Source organism: Carlito syrichta, unplaced genomic scaffold (assembly GCF_000164805.1).
Source record: "Carlito syrichta isolate Samal-C Ts95f unplaced genomic scaffold, Tarsius_syrichta-2.0.1 Scaffold307028, whole genome shotgun sequence".
Classification (NCBI taxonomy): Eukaryota; Metazoa; Chordata; class Mammalia; order Primates; family Tarsiidae; genus Carlito; species Carlito syrichta.
Genome location: NW_007251124.1, coordinates 187,542 through 206,971, shown reverse-complemented (window position 1 = coordinate 206,971; position 19,430 = coordinate 187,542). Strand labels below are relative to the sequence as shown.

The window sequence follows — 19,430 nt, the reverse complement described above, 5'->3', positions numbered from 1 at the left end:
CAAAGGCTGCTAAGACGCCGCCTGCTGCGGTCCGCTAGCCAGGAGGGTAAGTAATGTCATTTGTGAGTTTTGTTTTTTGTATTTGTTTTTCATTTAAAAGCCGACATTCATCTTATTCATGTAAAAACAGGCCAGTTCAGCTGCATGTTATCACAGCCAATATTTCCAGTTAACATAAATAAAAAAATACATACTTTGCCATTTCTTACCAATTAAACAAATTATCAAAGCCAGTGGCAAAAATGTCAATGTATTTTGAAAATTAAAATGAAGAATATATATTTGAGTTGAAAGGTTTATTTATTTGTTTTTGAATCGGAGTCTCACTCTGTCGTCCAGGCAGGAGTGTAGTGAAAAGTTTAAAGTAAGAAATTAAGCCTATTACTGTGAGAGAAAATAATCAGTAATACTTGTCAGTAAATGTAGTGTTGAGGTGTGTGGTGGGGAGCATCAGCTATCACTTTGCCAAAATAAATTCTACCAGAGAACAGAAATAGTCCCTCTCTTGCCCACCATCTTTTAAACTGTGTTTTTGTAGACTTTAAATAAAATAAAAAATCTGAACAAACTTTTCTGTTTAATAGATCAGTTGATTCTAGTTTTGAAATATCAATAAATAGCATATGAACCATTGAACTATGACATATGTAATTTATTCAGCATTTCAAACATTGAAATGACCATAATAGAAAGAAAAAATAATGTTTCATTATCACAAGGAGAGTCATCTTTTCTCCTTGGCTATCAGAATGTGATTTTGAAAGTATCTTTTAAAAGTTAAAAATATTTACCTTAAAACTTTTCATTAGGCTAACAAACCCAGTTAACATAAATATTTTACTAATTAGAAGTTAATATTAAACTTCTAAAAAAATTCCCAGTAGGGGATTTTTCTATTTTGTAAAACACTATTTTAGGTAATTTCATAAAGTCATAAAATGATAAGAAATGGTGTTTCATAAAATTTATCAATTGTAAATCAATCAGCTGTAGCCTCACTAGTTTGGTTTTTTAGGCTGTTTCTCAGCACCGAATAAAACTCAGTGTAACTCTGGTAGTTAAGACAAATTGATCTGCTTGAGCAGAGTTAAATAATAAAGTGATTTTGGTGATTTCTTGGAAACTAAACACAGAATGTTTATTGTGCTGTTTTCCTTCTATTCCACTACCCATAATGACATACTCTGGGGAAAACTACTTCAAAGGACAAGTTGTTCTAGCACTTTTTATTAGCTCCTGAGAAAAAAGTAATCCACAGTAAAATTCCAACTCTCAAAATCTCTTTTATGGCACATTTCTTGGCCCTCTCTAATGGCAGCATTAAATGGCAAGTTAAACATAACTACAGCAAGTGCTGTCCCAAGTATTCAGCTGTGTGGGCATTAGATATGTTATTTGTTGCACTGTATGTGTTTTATCTTTTTTTTTTTTTTCTTTTTTTTCCTGGAGTTGAGGTCTCACTCTGTTGCTCAGACTGGATAGTGCAATGGTACGATCACAACTTACCACAGCCTTGACCTCCTGGGCTCAGGCGATCCTTCTGCCTCAGTCTCCTGAGTAGCTGGAACTACAGGCACGTGCCAACATGCCCAGCTAATTATTTGATTTCTTTGTAGGGATGAGGTCTTGCTATGTTGCCTAGACTGGTTTCAAACTCCTTGGCTCATGCAATCCTCCCACTTTGGCCTCTGAAAATGCTGGGATTACAGGCATGAGTCACTGTGCCTAGCCAATCTTTTTGGAAAAGAAGCCCACCAATCTTACCTTGGCTTATTTAGAAGTTGGAGTTTCTCAGCTGCATCTTTTTCCCAAGTGAGAAAGACAAAGATGTTTGGCTAGTATCAGGGAATCTTTAGGCCTCAACAGGCAATATGATCAAGAACTTACTTTTCCCAGAAAAGTAAGTCAAAGGCAAATAACAAAAATAAATACTTGCAAGATATTAATAGTTACTTTATTTACTATTTAAAGAGCAGACAGACCAAAAATGCTTCAGATGAACAGACAAAGGTTATAATGTGGGCAGTACACACACACACACACACACACACACACTTTCAAAAGACTCAAATACATCTATGAAAAGATGTTCTACCTTACTCTTAACTAATGAAGTGAAAATAAAATAAAGAATGAAATACCATTTTTCATCTATTAGATTGGCAAAGATCAAAATATTTGAAAGTACAGTGGTGATGTCAGCAAGTGTGTAAACATAGAAGGCAATGTTGCAATATGCATTAAAGTTTAAAAGCAGAGCTAATATGTGACATTCTTAGGCTTTTCTTGACCACCGTATCAAGTCTCCCCATTTTGACTCTAGCCCCTCTTCCTCATATCATATTGCAATGTGTAATTATTTGTCTCCTCCAAGTAGAATGTAAAATTCTGTGATAACAAGGATCAAGCCCATCTTGTTTCTTGGTTTATCCCCAGTACCTGCCATAATGCTTAACACATAGAAAGCACCTAGTAAGTATTCTCCCTTTGATTCAATAATTATACTTTGAGATTAGCATTTCTAGATGACCCAAATGATTCTTTTGAGATGAATATGTTAAAGATATACTGTCACACATCCACTAGGACTTTTGCTACAGTATTATGACATCAAAACATAGAAAAACATCTCTAATGTACAACAAAATATGGTCCTTCCATACAGTGGAATATGAGAGTTAATAAAAAGAATGAGGTAGATTTTATGTATTGACATAAAACATCTAAGATGCATTAAGTGAAAATAGGCTAAGTGTCAATGCACGTATATAGTGTAGTATTGTTTTTAAAAATGGAAATATGCATATGTAATAGTGTGGCTATCATCAATATTCTCCAACTCCCTTTGGAGAAAATCTCAAGCTAGTGTGGTTCACTGTTAACCATGTCATCCTGGGGTAAAGGTCCCCTTCCACATCACACTGCCCTGCCAGATTCTAGAACCCCATCCCTTCACCTTCAGTTCTACAGGGTTTACCAGGGTTTTGAGCTTTGAAAAGGGGGTTATCCAAATGAGACAGTTTGGTTAGTGTTGAATGAAAGTCTCAGGGTCCAAGCAGATATCACCAAATGACAACAAAGGCTTATAATAAACCGTGAGTGGAGTTTACTCTCAAGTTTCCCCCAAGACTGGTGCTAGCTAGTCTCTGAATGCTAATTTTTTTGTCCATGTGGTCCCTCCTAATCTGGTCTCTTCATGAGCTCTGCCACCTACCTTATTCTTTGTACTTTATCATTTTTTTCTTTCTCTTGCTAGTCTAGGTGATTGTGATCTTCTTTTAGATCTCTTTTTCTGAATAAACTTTGTATCTTTTTCTGAATAAACTTTGTATCTTTTTCAATCAGGATTTGGCTTCTAATCTTCAAAGCCAAGCTTTTCTTCCAGAAAACTTTGACTCATGTACTTGCTACATTTTTCAAGAATCATTCAAAACTGTAGTAGGCATTTATTAGTTGTCTATTTCCCCTAATATTGCTCTGATTTTCTTTCAGGTATATACTCCTTCCCCACATAGCCCATAAACTGACATCTACAATTCCACAGGTAGGTCATTCTATTTCCCAGGCAACGGCACTTGTTTTGAGAGGACATGTGACCTAAGCTTATCCCATTAAGGGTGACTCTCTGGACTCTTGTTTGGAACACCAAGTCAAAAATGTTATTTCTCTCATCAGAGGTGGACCAGGAAAAAAGAAACAAACTCAGTAACTCTGGCAGACATTTAGTTGTATAAAAAGCCCATGGAAAAGGAAGACAGAGAAAGAAGCCGAAGTTTAATCAAAAGCATGCAGGAAATCTGTTCCCCTTCTAGACTTTTAGTTATAACCCGGTCTATTAGCTGCAGCCAGAGGTATACAGTCAATCTAATCCTTTGTTCTTTTTGGGCTTCTTTTGATCCTCCCTGGGAAAAATAAAATGGCTCCATGAGGTAATGGGGTGAGGGGGGAGAACAAAAAAGAGTGACGGGGAGAATACTTTAGTTTAATATAACTCTAACCTTTATCCCACCACATAACCACATATACCCTTGAATGTGCACATAAAATTTATGGGCATGTATAGGAGATACCAAAAAGAGATTTCTTTGGGGAGAGGTGTCAGGGATTGAAGTGAAAGATTCATTTTACTGATTCTCCTCCTGTAGTGTTTAAATGCTTTTTAAACCACGTGTACATATTTCTTTTAACAACAACAACAACAAACCTGCTAAAGATATCTCCTAATGCAGGTTTTTCCTGAGGGACTTACTAACATAGTAAATACAGTAGCACTGTAAAGCCTTTTAATATTTTTGGTTATATAAAACTTTTGTTGTTAAGAGTTTTGCTGTGCAACAAACAAATCCCTACTTGTCATCTTTCCCTTTTGTCTTTCTGAACACCATCTCTCGGAAACTGGCTAAAATCTTATTTTCTCTCTTTCGTCTCTCTTCTTGGTTAAAGGATGCAAGGGCTCTCTTCTCGTCAGCACTATATATCTGGTTCTCCTTACGCAGTCGTACAGCCTCCATTCTGCGATGCCTGCTACCACTCATGACATAACCTGAGCATTCAAACGAAGCGATTTCTTCACTTGTCAACCCAATTTCACCTCTTCGTGGGATACGCTTTCCGGCTTTTACATATTCAGCCATAGCTGCACCTTCACCTGGGAGCAGCGCATGACCATAGTTCAAAGGTTTCTCATCTTGAGAGGTATACATTATAGGTGCTTCTGGACCTATTAAATCCATGGTATCTGCAATCTTAGATTGTTCAATCCAGGTGTCTTCTGGCAACTCCTCTTCTGAAGTTCTACAGCTTGAGTCGTTGGATTCTTTTTTAGTCTTCTTCTTTTTCTTGGTCTTTTTGGCTTTGTGTTTCTTTTTCTTCTCTTTCTTTTTGGCTTTTTTGAGTCTCTTTTTATTATTGTCAGAGCTAGAATGCATGTCGGAGTCTGAGTCGCTGTCACTATTATTAGAAGACTTTATATGTTTTCTTTTAGACGACTTATTCCTTCTCTTTTTCTTGTTTTTTGAACGACTGACCTTTTTCTTTTTTTCTTCCGTGTTGGAATCCGAACTGCTGCTCTTCTGATTCATTACCTCTTCGTCCTCAACTGGGGTATGTTCATCAGAATCTGGCTCAGGAGACTTCGGAGACAGCCCCCATACTTCCGGCGCTCCCAACTCTCCGGTCCTCTCTCTCTCCTTCAGCCTCCTCTGCCAATAGCGCTCCTCTATCACCTTCTCGTAGACTTCCGCCCGCTGCCGGTAGCCCGCATAGCGGTGGTGATGGTAGCGGGATCCCCCACAGTAGACCGAAGAGGAGGACGAGAAGGCGTAGTTGCGGAGTCCTGGGGGCCGCTCTCGAGACCCAGAGCGGCGAAGGGTGGAGGAAGTACCCATGCCCGAGTCGCTGCACGGAGGCCTGAGGTTCTCACGGCCGCGGGAGCGAGAGTGGGAACGGCCATCCCAAGGGGAGCGTCCGGCCTGCGCGGATGGCCGGCTCCCCGACGAGCTGCGGCGCTGTCTCCGAGTGTCCAGGGTTTCCTCCCAACAACGGGATCGGGATACCGGGGCCATGAGCCGCGCCTCGAATGGGCTACGCGGACGGTTACTACAGAAACACGGGCTGGCTGGCGGTTCCCACTCGCGCAAGCGCAGTAAAAACGGCCTCCACGCACGACTTCCGCTTCCGGCCAGTTGCCAGGCGAATAACGAATCTGCGCGTGGGCTGTGAGGTCCCCGCCTTGTCGGACGCGGCGTGGAGAGTTTTTGTCGGAAACGGACACAAGGACCAGGGTGCGCCGCCTTTTGAGACTTACAACTCTCAACTTGAATCGCGTGGAAACGTGAAAGGAGGAATTCGCATCAACTATTCCTTCTGTTGTTGAAACATCACCTTCTCTATTTGGGTTTCTTCTTTTACTATCTTGCTTCCGCCCGTGGTTCCTCCCTTTCTCACTTTCGCCTCCTTAACTTTTACCCCTTAGTGAAGAATGTCAGTTACCAGCAATCTTCCCCTCCCACCCCGCCCAAAACAAGCAAAGAAAACCCCCAAACTTATTCATGCTCTTCATGGAGAAAATACGTTTAATTAATGACGTCTCAACCCTGCTTGTTCTTACTGGAAGCAAGAACCAGAACTTCTTTTGGTATCAGTTTGAGCTCAGCCCCTAAGCCAAGGGAGGGCCAGAGTCATAATGCTAATTCTTACATAAACAAGCTTTTCCAACCCAGAAAGATAAAAGCATCCTACTTGGTCTTGTAGATGTCTTTCTATGTGGGGACGTTTCTTTAGAAACCCGTAGTTTGGAAGCCACTTTCTGAACATACTTTAGATCTCACTTTCTGAAATGACATTTTATTCAGGGTTATTTCCCCCAGATCTTAAAATGTGCATAGGCATTACCAATGCCTTGGTTCTGTTAAGTTGAGTTGACCTGCTCAATTAGTTGACAGCCAAGTCAAATCTTAAGAACTTTAAGACTAGTGCTTTCCTGATGTTAGGACTCTAAACAATACAATAAGATTAAATTGAATAAAACCAAAGTATAATTTTAGTCATGTGATCGAAAGGAATAAATATCGGTGCCATGCCATAAATCATGCAAATTTAGGAACTGACAAATGGGGAGTATTATATGTGATTGGTCACATATATAGTGAAAATACATGGATAAGGTAGTACTATAGGTTGTAGGTAATGAGAGTTTTCTTTTGGATTTATAAACTACTTGATAGGTCAATGAAATGAATACTTAAATGTTCCTTGAGATAACTGAAAAATTAAGTCATTAAATCTGTTGGTGATTTCGAATGTTGACAAATTGAGGGAAAACCTTTTTCAGATAGCACATAGGAAAATGTATTTTAGAATGTTTTTTGATCGGTAGAAAATTTATGACCTAGAATAGGGGGTGTCAAACTTTCTGCAAAGGCCATTAATAAATATTTTAGGGTTTGTGGGCTAAGAGGCAAAATTGAGGATATTATGTATGTACTTACAATAAAAGGAAAAACAAATGTTTACATATTTTGTTGATGAAATATAATTCTCTTATTCAAAATAACAAACATTTTATACAAAGTTATGCTTCCCTGATCTTAAAATGTGCATAGGTATCACTATCATCTTGGTTCTGTCTAGTTAAGTCAGCTGGCTCAATTGAATACTTTTTTTTTCTATTACAGATTTTGTGATAGGAAAAATGAAATTCTTTTCTGGGTGAATAATTTTGCTTAATTGCGGATCTGCCCTTGTAGGATTAAAGCAGCCATAGACAATATGTAATAAATGAATGAACATGGCTGTATTCAAATACAATTTTATTTATAGACACTGAATTGAATTGTATATGATTTTCACATATTAACTAAATTTTATTATACTTTTAATTTTTCCCCCAACATTTAAAAATATAAAAATCATTCCTTGCTCAGATCATACAAAAACAGACTGAGGACCAATTTTGCTCTGCAGGTAGTAGTTTGCTAACTCTTGATTTAGCAGAAAAAGCAGTGGTATAAAAGATGTGCTAATAGGGATAGTAATGCCTACCAAATCTGTTTTATGGGGGGGCTAGGCTTTCGTTTTTTAAATTTTATTTATAGATGAGCAAATGTTTATTAGTATAGAACATAAAAATATATTTGATGGGCTAGATGTGGTGGCCTGTGCCTGGAATCCCAGCATTTTGGGAGGCCAAGTTAGGAAGACTGCTTGAGCCAGGAAGTTTGAGACTGAGACCATCCTGGGCAACATAGCCAACATACCCCATCTTTACTATACATGTTACCCTCCAATCCAATGAATCAGCTGCTATCCCTCATGGCCAAAAAGATGAGGAGCAGAGACTGGGAGAAAAGGGAATGTTTAATTTCTATGAGCAGGTTATAGAGAGATGCATTGGCATCCTTACCAAAAAAGCTGCTCAAAGCAACACAAACTAATTTCAGTATTGGATGAATGAAGGGCAACATTCATAGCCCTTCACCCACCCCAAGCTTGAAGACTATGTGTGAAGGAGATGAGGGCATAAACTGACAAGGTCCTTGTGTTCCTGGCCTGTATTCAAAGAAGCCTGGCCAGTACTCCCTTCTCTCTGCTTACCCTTAGGGAGTTGACTTGATAAAAGGAGTACCACCTGACCTCATGTCTGCCCCGTCTGGATGTTGCCTATTTTAACAATAACATTATTCAGTATCAGTAAACACAGGTGTTATGCTAGAAATACTTAGAACATTAAAACATTTCTTGTTAAGAGTGTAGTTTGGCCCTATATAAGGGGCATGCTGTGAAAATAAAATTGCTCTCACCGATTTAAGAGAGAGACCTTCCAATCCCGCCGTTTCTTGTTTTCTTTCTCATTCCCTCCCCCCACCTCAGGCCCTGCTCACTGGAAGTTGGAACTCCGCATATGTGTAGTTTTATCATGACTGAAGACTTGTATTAACAATTTTTAATATGTGATTACTAATGTGACAAAATCTCCTGGTCATGCTGACATTTTAGATAACATTTGGAATTTACAATATGTTCTTTTACAGTGTTTTAGAGGAAGGAACAGACAATTGCAACATTTGGAAGGAAGGGAAATTCACAACATTTAAAATAGATAGCTTTAAATTGTTTTAAAGCATAATTGTAGACCAGGCATGGTGGCTCATACCTGTAATCCCAGCCCATTGGGAGAGAATAGCTTAAGCCAAGAAATTTGAGACCAGCGTGGGAAATGTAGCAAGACCTTGTCTCTACAAAAACAAAAGCTGGGTGTGGTGGCCTGTAGTCCTAGCTACTTGGAAGGCTAAGGTGGAAGGATAACCTGAGTGCATGAGTTCGAGGCTGCAGTGAGCTATGATGGTGCTACTGCACTCCAGGCTGGACAGTAGAGCGGGATTCTTACTTAAAAAAAAAAAAAAAAAAAAAACTCAACTCAAAACATAATTGTAACAATCTTCTATTCTCAGAGCCTATCATGTCCTTCTATTCACAGAGAGGAGGTGGGAAATGCCCACATCAGGCTTTCAGACACACTCCTGTTGGCCTTGTATCACTCTCCTAATTATTAGGTGGTCTGGCTTGCTGGCTGTTTCTTCTTCAGCACCAGCAATGGCTTACTAAATAAGATTGGCCAGTTGGGCAAGGCAGTGCTAGGAGAGGAGAAGGGGAGCAGAGGGGAAGGAAAAAAATGCACTTCTAAATTCAAATGACTTCCAAATTCAGCTCAGTTCAATTACAAAAGAATACAAGTATTTAAGTCTTTTCTAAATGACAGTTTTAATATAGCCAAAATGGCCTCTTTTCAGCCTATACCACATATAATATATACAATATAGAAGATATATAAAGAAAATAGAGAAAGTTTAAAAATAACAATACATTTTAATCATTAAGAAAAGCACTAAATGTTGAACACTCAGCTAGAATGAAATTGCTCTCACAAGTAATGTTTTAATTTCTCAGAATTGCTTTTCATAAATCTTTCCCCAAATTTATATTTTAAAAACTTTTTTTTTTTTTGAGAAAGCAGGATTAATTGAGAGGATAGAAAAGCTCCCACAGTGGGAGGGGACCCAAGGAGGTTGCCCTTTCAAAAAAAAACTTTTAAACCTACAGAAAAGTAGAATAAACATGTTCTTTATCTAGATTCACTAATTGTTAAGATTTTGTTTCTTATTTAATTGAATGAAAATTGTAAACATTATGATGCTTCACTGCTAAATACTTCAACAATTCATGCTTTAAAAGAAGGCAATTTTCTTTAATAACCACAATATCATTCTTATCCTCCACAATTTTAACATTATTACTAAATACTAGCGTTAATCTGATATTCAGGATATGTTAAAAATTATTCAATTGTTCCAAAAATGTCCTTGAAGTGGGATTTTTGTGTGTGTGTTTTTTAAAAATTCAGAATTCATTCAAGGATCACACATTGCATTTAGTTATCATAACACTTTAGTCTCTGTAATAGAACAGTTTTTCTCCCTGTGTCCTGCAATGGTCTGAATGTCTGTGTCCCTTCATAATTCATATGTTGAAACTGAATACCAATGTAACAGTTTTAAGAAGTGGGGCATTTGGGAGGTGATTAAGTTAGAAGAGCAGATCCTTCATCAATGAGATCTGTGCCATGAGAGAGGCCCCAGAGAGCTGTTTTGCCTCTTCCACCATCTGTGTGAGAACACTGATAAATGGTGCCATCTAGGAACCAGCAAGCAGAACTTCCCTGGACACCAAATCTGCCTGCACCTTGATCTTCAGAATTTAGTCTTCAAAACTGTAAGAAATACATTTCTGTAGTTTATAAGCCAACCAGTTTATGGTATTTTGTTATAGCAGTCCAAAGGGACTAAGATAGTCCCCCAACAATTAAAAAATTTTTTCTTGACGTAGTTTTGAAAAGTCCAGGATGATTATTTTGTAAAATGTCTTACAAGTTGAATTTATCTGATTGATTCTTCGTGATGGGATTCAGGGTAATCCTGTTTGGCAGGTTACATAGGTGATATTATATACTTAATGCATCACATTCAGAGGCACTTGACCTCAGTTTGTCTCAATCTATACTTATTATTAAGTAATTCCTGGCCAGGTATGGTGGCTCACACCTGTAATCCCAGCACTTTGGGAGATTGAGGCGAGAGGATCACTCAAGCCTGGGAGTTCAAGACCAGTCTATGCAACATCGAGAGACCCTGTCTCTATGTTGGAAGAAAGAAAAGAAAAGAAATTAGACTAGCATAGTGGCTCACACCTATAATCTTAGCTACTCTTAAGATTGAGGCAGAAGGATGGCTTGAGCCCAGGAGTTTGAGGCCGCAGTAAGTCGTGATGATACCACTGCATTCTAGCATGAGCAACAGAGTGAGACCTCCTACTCAAAATGACAAGAAAAAAGAAAGATAAATTCCTAACAAGCAACTTTATAACACTCTGAGGGAAACTTGTAATTCAATTTTCTTTCAAATTACTTCACACTATATTTTGTGACCTTTGCATACAAAACCAACAATAAAGACAATGTTTTACTTTATGTCAGTTTGAGACATTCACTACTGAGAACTATTTTGAAACACTTAAAAACAAAAATAAAAAATGAAAACTCTGACTTGGGATAGTGTTTATAGCATAAGGATAGGATTTAAAAAACTCCATCAGTCATAAAAAGAGAAAAATATGAAATGTTTATATATGGGGGGTTGGATAATGGTAAAACTTTAGGTGGCATGGACAGGAAGACCTTACTGAGAATTTAAAGAAATTCTAAAGAAAATGAGGAAGCTAGCCTTGCTGATATACACAGAAAGGGCATTCACGTAGAGGAACACAAGTGCAAAGGCCTCGATCCAGCAGAATATCCTGAAAGAAGGCCTGTTTCAAGCAAAATATCAAAATTTTAAATAAAGATAGGATTAGTAAGAGTGCTTTGCCTAGCTATATTGGAACATGAGGTCAAACAAAACAAAACTAAACTAAACTAAACTAACAACATTCGTAACCTTGTCTCTAATTTTGATATTCTGTTCACCATGGATTCACTGCATTAATTTTGATTTCTTAGAATATTATTTATCTTGATTTATCGTCATTTGGCACCCTTTTAAATTTTGCCTCACTCACCTCACCTAGTTCTAGGGCTTGTCTGTTTTCATAGAGTGGAATAACTGAGGGAAGAACAGTAAGTAGGTGAAACCAAGGCAATTGTTCCACCTAAGAGAAACACCATGATGAAATAATGGTCCTTCATGCGTCACCCCGCTGCGTCCGAGCCCACCCTTAGCTTCCCAACTGCACTGGATGCAGCAGACTCAGGGGCAAGATTCAAGTCTACATATACTGAAAAACGAGTCACTTAACACACCCCAAATCCTCACCCAACTTGCATGTTTGTTTTGGGTCTTTTATCAATGCAGAATTATGTAGAGTTGTTTAAAGCTAGCATTGATACCTGTGTATGGAGTAGGGAAGAACAGTTTCAGTGTCGAGCTCCTGAACCAGGAGAAGCAGGTGGGTGAGCAGCAAGTGAGCATAGCTGTAAGAGTGGTGTGAGAGAGACAGCTGGTGTTCACACATGAGAACCCATGTTAACCAAATGTTTCTTGCCCAGTGGGTATCATGTTGAGGCATACCCACTAGCAAAACTGAGGAAAGCATATGTCAGGATCTAATGCACAAAAAAGAAAGCAAAGCTGATAAATCTGTCAATCATTGTAATCACGTGAACAGGTCACTCTTTTTAAACAGTAGATATGACTAGGATAAGTTGCAGGGCTTTCACCAAAATCTTAGAGCTATCAGTACTGTGGTACTTTTAAAAAACACCAAACTTATTCAGGAAGGTACAGAACCCTACCACATACAATTCCTTCAGTGTTTTAATAGCCTAGTTCGTGATTTGGATATTAGACAAAAACAACTAACATTTATACAGTACTCTGATTTACATTTTATAGTGTTTCACAAACTTACCTCATTTACCAAATTGCCTAAATCTATGTTCTGCAAATGAGAAAAAGTTGTATATTGTAACTCTAAACCCCATGATCTTACCATCACTCTAAAGTCAGATGCAGTGGAACTAATTGTGCAGGGCTTTGAAAGTAGTGCTCAAGTTCTCTGCACATTACCATTTTGAAGTAGAGTTTCTTCTGTGTTTTTATGTCTCTTCTTTTTTTCTCTGATAAATTCCTAGGCATCACAAGGTCAAGGATTACTACACTTTTTATTTATTTTGTAATTCTGAAACTCTTCTATGTACCTGGTGTGATATAAAACAAACATATATGGATGGACGAATTTATGTGAGCATTAATCAGGGATGCTTTTACTGTGGAAAAAATACTAGTTAAGCATGCATATTTCAGGAGAGAGTGTAGTGACGCAAGCTAGGAATCAGGTCTCAAGAGATGTAGGATAGACTCTTAGCAATGTCATTTGGCAGCTGTTGTAAGAATCAAAAAGTTAAATATAAAGGGGTTTAATGGACTCCAATATGAAATAAACACAGGGCCAGGACTAAAGTGAGGCAAACAAGGCACTGAGGGCACAAAATTTAAGGATACATCCACTCCCTTATGTTTTGTGACCTCAGTGCCTCTGTTGCCTCACCATATCCCCAACCCTGTTTAAATATAAGTATAAACAAAGGCTCATCCTATTTTTTTCCTCCACTGAACATCTAAAGGAAGTTCCATGAATCATTTATAGCCCCACACAGAATATAACAACTAGAAAAAAATACTGTGCAGTTTTGGAGCAATACACAGCTCACATCATAACGGTTTGGTGAGAATCTATATGACTGGTTTCCATAGTACCAAGGAGACCAAAAATGCCTTAAAAATAAGGCAGTTTTAAGGTTTCTGTGGAGATAGGAGAGCTGTTTCTTGTCGTTTTTCTGAAGGCTGTTATATACTGACCCCTAAAAGAATCAGACCCCCTCTAACATTTATAGCCAGCATCTCTATTATTGCTTAAATTATCTGATCATAATATACCCATTAGGGTGTATCAAGATTAAGTTTTATGCCTTTAAGCAATAAGACAAGAAGAAATATACCACTTGGGAGACTTTTGGAGACCTCAGTGTTTTCAAAGATCCTTTATAGTCTTCAATACAATGATAAACATAAATGGAGGAAAATATGGACAGAAAAAGGAGAGAAGCTATGGGAAAAGGGAGAGACTCTTACACCCATAATCAATTATTTAAAAACCAATAGTGAGTAGTTGGTTTCCTAGCAGGCTTATTTATAGGATGAAATTGGCTTTATAGAAATTTTGATTCCCAGAAAACTGCCTCAATAGTATGAAATGTAACTTTTTTTTCAGTAGTAGGTTATACTGGATCCATTTTGGAGCCTTGGATATTAGATCATCTTCTATTCATTTTCAGCCATGCTGTGCCACTGTACTGGGTGTACTGGGTGACAAAGTGAGACTTCAACTAAAAAAAAAAAGAGATGTTATTCATGCCTAAGTTCCATTCTGATTTAATTGATCTTGGGTGCAGTGTAGGCATCAGGATATTTTAGCTCCCCAATGATTCTAATGTGGCACAGAGTTTGAAAACTGCTAACTTAACTTGCTCCTATATCTGGCCTGTACACAAGTCTTAGGATCTATAAACTTTACTAGACTCAGGCTCACTTATTTTACTAACTATACTTTATAAGCTTTGGCCAGGCCTGGTGGCTAACACCTCTAATTCCAGCTCTTTGGGAGACCTAGGCAGGAGGTTTGCTTGAGGCCAGAGTTTAAGACCAGCCTGGGCAACATAATGAGACCCCATCTTTACAAAAAACAAATTTAAGGGCAATGTCCTATATTTCTTATGGCAGTGCATCAAAAGAGAGTACTTGCAACAACCTTTGGGAAATCTTATTTTCTTAGTTTCTTTCCCTTTCCTGTCATCCTTTGAACCGTAGAGGAATAGGCTGGGGAATAAAAATTCAAGAAGGTACTGACATGGTATTTTTTTCTACTAATAATCTACCAAGCTTGCATTTTGTAGCTTCTCCATTCCACTGGATAGAAAGAGATTTACTGATACTTCAGTCAAATAACTTGCAGTCATTTATGGCTTGAAAAATCTAGTCCCATCAGAGAAAGCTCAAAGAAATCTCAGGGCTTTCTTCTATTGTAGGGTAGGCCCAGTTTATTACAAGCTAGGCATTATTCTAAGCACTTTACATAGAAGTGCTCACAACATTATCTAATCACTACTAATGCCCACACATCCCTATCTACTTTCTCCATTAATAGATTACTGTCCCCATTTATAGATTGGGAAAGTCAGAAGTAGGGAGGTTAATTTACCAAGTCTTCCCAGTTAGTAGGTGGTAAAACTAGGATTACTCAGGTAACCTAGCTTGAGAGTCTGTGTACCTAGCCATTGTGCTAGACTGTGGCTGGGAAGAACAAGAAGGAAGAAAGCTGGAAGAATCGAGTCCATGAAGCCAGGGATTAGAGGATGTCTAAAAGTAGAGAGCAGTGTAAGCCTGGTTGGTTGCCTTAGAAGAGGCCATGGAAGGCTGGGCCTGCTGGCTCACACCTGTAATCCCAGCACTATGGCAGGTCAAGGTAGGAGGACTGCTTGAGCCCAGGAATTCAGGACCAGACTAGGCAACATAGTAAGACCTCTTCTCTACTAAATTATAATAATAAAAAGAGGTCATGGAAAGTGGTAACTTGGGGAGGCAGGAATCTCTAGGTACTATTGCAGGAGCAATCTCAGTGCATTGGGAGTTTACTGCCTACAATGAGTTAAGGATTTCTGGAAGGAGCTGACTAGAGTCTGGATGAGGAGAGCTTTCTTTCAAGTAATCTGGTCTTGAAGAGGATGAAAGCAAATGGCAGATTAAGAGGGTAGGGGAGAGGCAAAGACCAGGGGCAGTCACTACTCTCTCCAGAAAAGTGCCTGTGATATGTTCTGCTTCTTTGAAGTTTTTGAGAGAGACTTAAGGTCCTCTTGACAGAGTTCTCAGCGCACTGGGGAGCCCCTGCTTCCCGGCTGATTTTTACTGTCGATTTTATGCCAGCTGCTTAGGTAAGCGTTACAACAGAAAGAATTCGAGCCCACAGTAGCATCCCTCCAGGAGTTAAAGAGTCCGTCCCATTTCTTATGACTCAGGGTATGGCATTCTTTTTTCTCCTTCCTCTGACTGCCTTCCCTTGAGTGGAGGCAAGTACAGGGTAGCGAATGGGTTAATTCGGAGACAACCACAGAGAGAAGCTTCCTAGAGCGCCCAGGAAGCGGCATTGGCTCAGCGGAGGCTTCCTGTGCCTAGCCTCAACTTCTCTCCTGTGTTTGGAGAGTGAGCACTTTCGCCTCAGCGTCGTTTGGGGATACGTCTTGTGGAATTCAGGGTGGGGTGCAGAGGAGGACGCTGCAAAGGCACGGGCTGTAGGAAAGATCTGTGCAGCTGCGCCTCGGGGGTGCCTTGGGCATGAGGGGAAGGGACCACTTGCAGTTTGACTGGCCAAGAGTGATTTCCCACCTTTCAAAAATCCTCTGAAGGTGTAAAGGTCGCAGCTAGAGTGAGGCCGAGTACTTCCCTGGGTCAGGATGGCTAGAGAACCAAGAACCCACGCTGCCCTGGGCGCCCAGCGTGCCGAGGACCAGACGGGGCTCCTACCCGTGAAGGTGGAGGAGGAGGAAGCCTCCGCCTCGGCAGCGGAGTCGAGCGCACCCCGCAGCCCAAATCCGGCCCCTGAACGCTCCCGCCAGCGCTTCCGAGGCTTCCGGTACCCGGAGGCTGCGGGCCCCCGCGAGGCGCTGAGCCGGCTCCGGGAGCTCTGCCGGCAGTGGCTGCGGCCTGACATGCACAGCAAGGAGCAGATCCTGGAGCTGCTGGTCCTGGAGCAGTTTCTGACCATCCTGCCGGGGGACCTGCAGAGCTGGGTGCGGGAGCAGCACCCAGAGAGCGGGGAGGAGGTGGTGGTGCTGTTGGAATATTTGGAGAGGCTGCTGGATGAGCCGACGCCGCAGGTAGAAAGAACAGGTTTGGGATCTGAGAGCTGTGGTCTGTTTCTTCCTGAACTCTCAAGATCGGAGTGAGGGGCATTCTTTTAAGATCCACGAGCTCACCATCTCTTTTTGCACCCTGAACCGCTTTGATAGTAAGGTGAAGTCCCTGGGCTCTTTCTCAGAATAATATTTTTAGAACATAAGGGAAACCATAAAGAGTTAAAAAGAACTCCATCATATCGAAATGCAGTTAGCAAAGTATTACACACATTTGTGACAAAGTTACACTTGTGTTCTTTTATTCGTGCACTAAATAGTAAGACCTAGGGAACAGGGCTAATACCTGGCGATTTCCAAGTGGTGGTAAGCGTGAATGACTTTGACGATATTTGCCTAGTTTTAATGTGATGTAAAAACATCTGCAGTTTCTATTGGTGATAAAGCCCTAGGTAACATTTATGCCACATAGTTTTGTTTCTTCTATTAATAATTGAAAGAAGTTATACATTTCTCTTAGAGGCTAGTAAAAATAATAATAGTTTTTTCCTATCCAAGCTCATGGACCACTTGGGAGGGAGTCCATGGACCACTAGTTATGAACTTCTGGTAGAAAATGGGCCGATTTTTACCTCCATCTTCCCTGTTTTATGAGACTGTTTCCTCCTTGCATCATCCTGTGCCCTCTCAGAGGACATGTGGCCAGAGCCTTCTAACCAGTGAGCAGGATACCATGGTTCTTGACTTGGATTTATTGCACCTGAGCTCTGTAACAGTGAAAAGTCATTAAGATCTCTCAGTTTCATTCTTTATAAAGGACGTGGGAAGTTCTGAGCTGTGCATGAGAAACTAACTTGAAAACTGTAATTTAACTATCAGCATGTGGAAGAAAACCTATATTTAACCAGGACACACTATGTGCCAGGCCCTGTGTTAGGTGATTTTACATACTGGTATTTTATTTACTGCCTCTCCCACCTCAACCCCATAAACTAGAAATTATTAACCTCATTTTCATATAAGAGAAGATATTAGTATTCTTTGATAATTTAACACCAGTTTCCAAAGAGTTTTTTATAAAAGGACAAATGTATATATTGAAGGTACAGAGAGTAAGGGTAAAGAGCATGGGCTCTGGAGTCATTCTGCCTGAGCGTCCATCTGAGCATTGCTGCTTATTAGCTGGGTCACTTGGCAAACTGATTAGACGCTGTGCTTCAGTTTTCCCATCACAAGAATCCAAAATAATGACTTATAGGGTTGTTGTCTGTGTTAATTTAGTTAGTAGTCATAAAACTCTTAGAAACAGTTCCTGGAAAACAGAAAGTACTCACATGTAGAAAACATGATAGAAATGTTTGGGAGATAAATAAAAATACACAAATTACTTCTAGGTCCCAGGTAGTGACCAGGAGCAAGAACTGCTCTGTTGTAAGGTGGCACTGTTGACATCAGCTCAAGGGTCTCAAAGTAGCCAATACCAGCCGATGAAGGCTCTGCTCAAGCAAGAATCTTTGGGATCCCAGCCCTTACAAGACAGAGGTGAGTATTATCTTCTGGGCTGTATGAATTCTACAAATTTTATCCCGTTTCATTTAAGGACCACATAAAAGAGATCCATTTACAGTTACTTTATATGCTTATTATGGAATATATTCTACTAAGACCGAAACTAAAAGGGAAATTTCAAACAGTAGGAGAAAGCTCTTCTAATCAAACTAGGACATAGTAAATCAGATTTTATTAAAATTGATATATAGAAAGAATTAGTTTTTTAAGTGACTTCCATTCATTTAATATATATTTATGGAGGCCTCATCTGTGGTAGCCAGTGTTGTAGGCACTGAAGATAGAGGCATCAGTTAGACAGAATTCTTGCTCTGATGGAGCTTACATTCTATCATGGAAGATGGCAAATAAGTTAGTAATACAACTTTAGATATAAGTAAGTGTCATGGAAAACAATAAGGCAGAATTTGTAAAAGCAGCCAGAATATTCCAGAGAGAGCAGGAGTACTGCAAATTGAATAGTATAAATCTAAACCCTGTAAAATATATAACTAGAACAGCTGCAAACTAAATAGTATAAATCTAAACCCTGTAAAATATGTGACTAGGTTAAAATCACACAGTAGAAAATTACTATGAGTAGGGGACCCCCAAAAACCTAGATTTATAAAAAATTATGTATTCTTACATGTTTAAACTTCAAAGTACTCTCCGTTTGATGCAATATACATATCCAGATGTTTTTTCCACTGCTCAAAACAGTTTTTGAACTCATCAATTTTGATGCCTTTTAGTGCTTTTGCCATTTTTTGTTTCACCTCTTCCCCATTGGCACAGCATTTCCCTTTGAGGACTTTTTTTTATCACAGGAAACAAAACAAAGTCTTTCAGGGTGAGATTGGATGAATGGGGAGGGTGGGGCACAGGAGTGATGCTGTTTTTGGTCACAAACTGCTGAACACTCAGTGCGGTTTGGGCAAGTATGCTCTTAAATCATCCATCATGAAATGGTCAAACCCACTGAAAGAATCTCCAAAAAAACCTCACTGAAGCCACAGCCTCTCACAACAGCACTAGCTGGTATACCGATGCTGATGGGTTCCTAAAACACTTCCTAGCAGAGGAAACCTGTACTACAAGGGGCCTGCCTTTAAAAAGAAAAAGAAAAAGATAATTCCGAGTTTGTTTGTTTGTCTGTTTTTTGACCCCATATATATATTTCAGGCTGTTACTTGTCTGCTATAAATATCTGGGCAAATTCCCAAGACATACAACACTTGGATAGGCTATCCAACATGCAGTCTTTATTTTTCAACAGAAGTCCTGGCCTAAACCAACTTGTTTACTGTCCCCTGCAAAGTTTACTTCTTATAGGGAAACCTGAGGTTCTTCTCTACTCTCTCTGAATCTGAGCAAGTTCTAAGTTCTAAGCAGACTCCCATTTCCTTCTTTTTTTTTTTTTTTT

At 39.4% G+C, this 19,430-nt stretch overlaps 2 protein-coding genes across 2 annotated transcripts in view; one reads left to right on the top strand and one right to left on the bottom strand.

The window, feature by feature from the left end:
- Positions 1–4,210: 4,210 nt before the first annotated feature.
- NKAPL (NFKB activating protein like) lies at positions 4,211–5,857 on the bottom strand. Its single transcript, XM_008063773.2, has one exon. The coding sequence runs from the start codon at positions 5,562–5,564 to the stop codon at positions 4,347–4,349; it is 1,218 nt and encodes a 405-aa protein (XP_008061964.1). The 5' UTR covers positions 5,565–5,857; the 3' UTR covers positions 4,211–4,346.
- A 9,923-nt stretch (positions 5,858–15,780) lies between these two features.
- Positions 15,781–19,430, top strand: part of ZKSCAN4 (zinc finger with KRAB and SCAN domains 4) — a 7,755-nt gene continuing 4,105 nt past the window's right edge. Inside the window, exons 1-2 of the mRNA XM_008063772.1 lie at positions 15,781–16,480; positions 17,851–17,998. Coding sequence (XP_008061963.1) covers positions 16,058–16,480; positions 17,851–17,998 — 571 coding nt within the window. The 5' untranslated portion in view covers positions 15,781–16,057. The remainder of the gene's footprint in view (positions 16,481–17,850; positions 17,999–19,430) is intronic.